The sequence below is a fragment of the Medicago truncatula genome, chromosome 2 (assembly GCF_003473485.1).
Source record: "Medicago truncatula cultivar Jemalong A17 chromosome 2, MtrunA17r5.0-ANR, whole genome shotgun sequence".
NCBI lineage: Eukaryota > Viridiplantae > Streptophyta > Magnoliopsida > Fabales > Fabaceae > Medicago > Medicago truncatula.
Genome location: NC_053043.1, coordinates 19499367 through 19504020, shown reverse-complemented (window position 1 = coordinate 19504020; position 4654 = coordinate 19499367). Strand labels below are relative to the sequence as shown.

The window sequence follows — 4654 nt, the reverse complement described above, 5'->3', positions numbered from 1 at the left end:
AGGAGTAGAGGGTGGTACAACCACGAAGGTGAACGCACGACCACCATCGTATATACATTTTTTTTACAGAAAATTTTGTGATTTGGGTGAGTGGAAAGGTGGCAACAATAATACCCGGCACCAAAAAGTGGGTAGAGTTTCTCATGCTGAGTTTCTACCAATCAAAACCATTCATTTGTCTTCCACTATTTATGATATATCTATAAAAATAAATGATGAAAGACAAATGAATGATTTTGATTGACGTCAACTCAACATAGATATCCTATGCAATGCTATTCGCTTTATGAGGTGAAGGGGGAACCTCTCTTTTGCTGGAACCATTAGGGGATGTTGTGTAAGGCAGAGATGCAATTGATATGTGTTGTTGGGAGTTTGGGATGGGCCCAGTCCTCTGAGCTGTGTCTTGTTTAAGGTGAAAATTACCCTACAAAAAGTAAAAGTGCACCCTTATAATAACCTAATTTCAAGTTTCAAACAACTACAAGTTTTTATGTATTTGATGATATCTGAATTTGAAAATTGTCATTCATTTTAGTCCCTCTTTAAACTTCAGTCAATATGATAGTAATAAGGTGGTTAAAGAGGAAACAAAAAAAAATGTCTTCACTAATGGATCAAATTGAACTCTTCTCTTCCATTAAAAATAGTTCAACCAATGCCACTTTTCATGACAAAGTGAGTAAATTAAGTAACAGTCTATTCAACTTGGGAACAAATTTACCATGAGTGCTTATACATAGACATACATAGGTGACATACACCCCTTAAACCCCCACACATAAATGCAACATGTGGTAATGTGGGTCCAAAATAATTACATATTCTTTGTTACACATTACCAAAATACCCTCTCACATAAGGTGTATACAAGAGTGGTATGGAAAAAGGGTGTCTATCTATATTTTCCCATTTACCATTTAGTAGATTTTGAAAACTAGTTTGTTTACTTACAATTTCAAAACCTACATTATAATTCTTTTTCTCTATTTTATTATACAAAGTTTATATATTTCTGTAATGTTATATATATATATATATATTGAAGAAATCACAAAGAGAGAGAGATTATATAGAAATGCAACCTGCAGACCATGTGGTCGCAGCCCATAGATCTAGCAACATAAATTCTGCATTTGGGACATCTCATCCATTTCTTCTTTTTAGCTAGGCGCATCAACATGACATCCTCTTTCTTCGTCTCATCGGCATTCAGCTTCTCGACCTTGTTGCATTTGAATCCTTCATGCCATGGAACTTTACATTGTGCACAAAACATCCTATTACAATTAGGGCATTCTGAATTTCTAACAGCTTCCGTTCCATCATCGATCAAAAGTGCTGAACAGTCTGGAAATGGACAATAGAATTTATTCGAAACATCGAACAAAGCCTCACAAAGCGCCTTACCCCACCGTTCAAAAACCTTGGCCGGAAGAATAGAACGGCAAAAATCCGCCTCCAAGGAACCTTTGCACCCTGGAAAAGGACACTGAATTTTGACGATGTTTTCTTCAAGCTTGGAACCAATGTACATGGCCACGCAATCAGAGCAATATACGTGAGAACAACCGCTGATGTAGAAAGCATCCTTCATTGTTTTAGTGTCAGTACAGATTTCACAAACGAAAGGGGTGTTATTTGAGTTTGAAGACTCTCCTTTTTCAATGTTGTTTCTTTTACGTTTTGTGGAAGGGATAGTTTTCGGAATGAAACTGATGATCTTAACGTCTTCGTCTTCTTCATCGGAAAGGTTGATGACGGATGAGATGGGTCGCTTGCCGGAGAAGCGAAAAGTTTCAAGGTCGATTACCTCTGGCGTCGAATGGGAATGGGAATCGCCGCTTCTTCCATCTCTTTTTCTCGGAGTTTCACGACCCATTGGAATTCTCGCTGTTTTGGTCAACCTCACTCTCACTGTCTACATAAGTTAGCGGAACTGTTTTTTGGAAAAAGGGTTAGAGAAACCCTAATGAAATTAGGGAGCTTCTAACTGATTTTTTTTGAAAAAAGTTAATTTTAATCTTAATGATTGATTATTACTGATTAATGATCAATAGTAATTCATCTAGTAATGCTTGCAACATCTTAGACTTATAACATGTACTATTTTATCGCTGACATCTTTAACATGCAAACATAGTTGCTGATATCATGTGATAGTGTTACACTTTGTGGGGTGTTACACTTAAAACAAGGTAGGGTAAAATTCGATTAAGTGTATTCTTGTTAATCTGATGAATTGATGATACTATAGGACTGAACTTTTGATGTCACTGTATAAATAGTAAGGTGTTACTCACAACACTTTTGATGCTATAATGTTAACTTCACCAGAAAAGTCATTCTAATGACTTCACCATAGAATTTTCCATGAAATTTGAAGGTGAGAAAAACACAAGAAGTGAGGGTTGAATTGTGTTTTCTTTTTCTCAGAAAATTCTTCTTCTGATATCACTTCAGAAGCTGTTTGAGAGTGCTTCTGATGTGATGTTCAGAATCGGATACGCAGCGGAATAAAAACAGAGTAGAGAAAAAAAAGAGAGACACAAGCAATTATCCTGGTTCCTTCCACAAACCGGAAGTAGTCCAGTCCCCCTTGCACTTCCAAGGAGATTTTCACTAAGAAATAATCACACAGATTATAACTGCTCAATACTACCGAGTATGAGACTTCCCAAATGCTCAAGCACGCAGGCAAGAGATTTCCTATGCTCAAGCACTAAAGCAAGAGACTTCTATTCAAACAGAATTACACAGAAAATTGTTTGACTTTGAACACTTGATATACAATCAGTGGTGTTCACAATACAATGCAATAAAAGACTCTAGACTTAAGAATTTCTAAGATATATCAAATCAATGCAGAAATTCAAAGTGCTTTTGAGAAACAAATTTGGCAGAGTTTGGGCGCTTTTAACTTGTAGTAATGTCTCTACTGATCTTCAAGTCTTCACTTTCTTATATAGAGGTGTGTAGAGAGACGTTGAGATCTTAAGCACGTCTTAAAGAGTCGTTGAGTACCTTTGATCATCCACCAGTAATCTTTTGCCTGATTTGGATGTAGTCCTATGAAGGATCAACTTCAAATTCATTTCTATCTTGAAGGAACAATTCTGCAGGCAGAGCTGTTATCTTGTCTTGTAGCGTAGACACACTCAGAGTTGTGGAGATAGTGGTTGTACACTTGTACTTTGTCAACTCTTCAATGAAGGACAAGCACCCAGTGCTTTTCAAATGAACGTTGACACCTCCCTTTTGATCCTTCGCTCTCTTAGACGAGGTTAAATTCAAGAGACAGCTCTTTTGAAATTCCAGATTGAATCTTCTGATTAACTGTAGCTTCTGGTGATGATATAGCTTCTGATGAAATTTTGCTTCTGATGAACTTTGCTTATGATGACTTCTGCTTCTGATGATGTCATTACTTCAGAGGCACTTGACACTTCAGAAACACTTCATAGCTTAAGACGCAGTTTTCTTCAGATGCTTTAGGTTCCTCTTCTTGATGGTTCCTTTGCTCTCTTTTGTTCTTCCAAGACCTATTGAATTGGTCAACTTTGTCTATGGTCCTGTTCACTTGAACAAATATTAACAATAACCAATTGACAATTTTTAATACCTTGTTATCATCAAAACTCATTAAGGTTTATTGTAAAACACATTTTGTTCCAACAATCTCCCCTTTTTGATGATGACAAACAATAGTATTTAAAATGTTCAATTGTTGTTGATGTAATTAACAAGTTGACTGCTAGGTATGAGGTTTGTAAGCTCCCCCTGAGTCCAATAGACCTTTAAGGTGAGGTTTGTAAGCTCCCCCTAAGTTCTATACAAGTTAATTAAATTTTCAATAAAATGCGCACAAAGTAAAATTTTCAGAAGTATTTAAAAGACTAAGAGTTTAGTAGCCGTTTCTATTAATTTAACTAAATTAAATTAATGGGGCTCAGAGCCTAAAAATACTATACACTTACTCCCCCTTTTGTCATCAACAAAAAGTATAAAAGAATGACAAAACGAAAGAGAGTAAAAAAAATTACGAAGGTGAGAAACAATCAGAAGCACTAAAAATATCAGAGCAAAAACTAAGTATCATTCATTTTAGAAAGAGTGAAAAACAATCAGAGCATTCAAATGAAAATAAATGAAACTGTAAACAAGCAAGGTCAGAAGCAAACATTTTCAGAAGAATACATTGTCAGAAGCAATTACAATATCAGAACCAACACAATGAAAGAAAAACTAAACAAGCTTAAATAGGTGTGCAACTACGGTTTGGCTTGATTAGAGGCTACTTCCATCAAGTATTTCACTTGTTCTGATAACAACTTCATGTCTTCTGTCTGCTTAGATACAATAGATTCTAGAGTTTCTGTCTTCTTTTTCATCTTCTGAAGCTCTTCATCTTTAGCTTGAGCTAAAGCTTGAGTAGACAAGAGCTTTTTCTGCAGATACTGAACTAGCTTGGCATCCTTTGTAGTATACTCACTTTCTGAAAAGAAAGGAGCATTTGCAAGACAGAGAACCTGACGTTTAGCTCTTTCAGCTTTATGCATAGCTTCCAGATGCCTCTTAAGAACCTCAGCTTGTGTTCTTAGGCATTTCTTGCTTATCTTGTCTAGCAGCTCAACAACATTCTTCTTCAAGTTCA

The 4654-nt window shown here is 36.0% G+C and overlaps 1 protein-coding gene across 1 annotated transcript; it reads right to left on the bottom strand.

The window, feature by feature from the left end:
* Positions 1-265: 265 nt before the first annotated feature.
* LOC25486594 (probable E3 ubiquitin-protein ligase RNF217) lies at positions 266-1882 on the bottom strand. Its single transcript, XM_013608189.2, has 2 exons — positions 1094-1882; positions 266-427 (listed from the first exon to the last, which is right to left on the bottom strand). Exons 1-2 carry the CDS (start codon positions 1880-1882, stop codon positions 266-268), a joined length of 951 nt encoding a protein of 316 aa, XP_013463643.2.
* Between the last annotated feature and the right edge of the window lie 2772 nt (positions 1883-4654).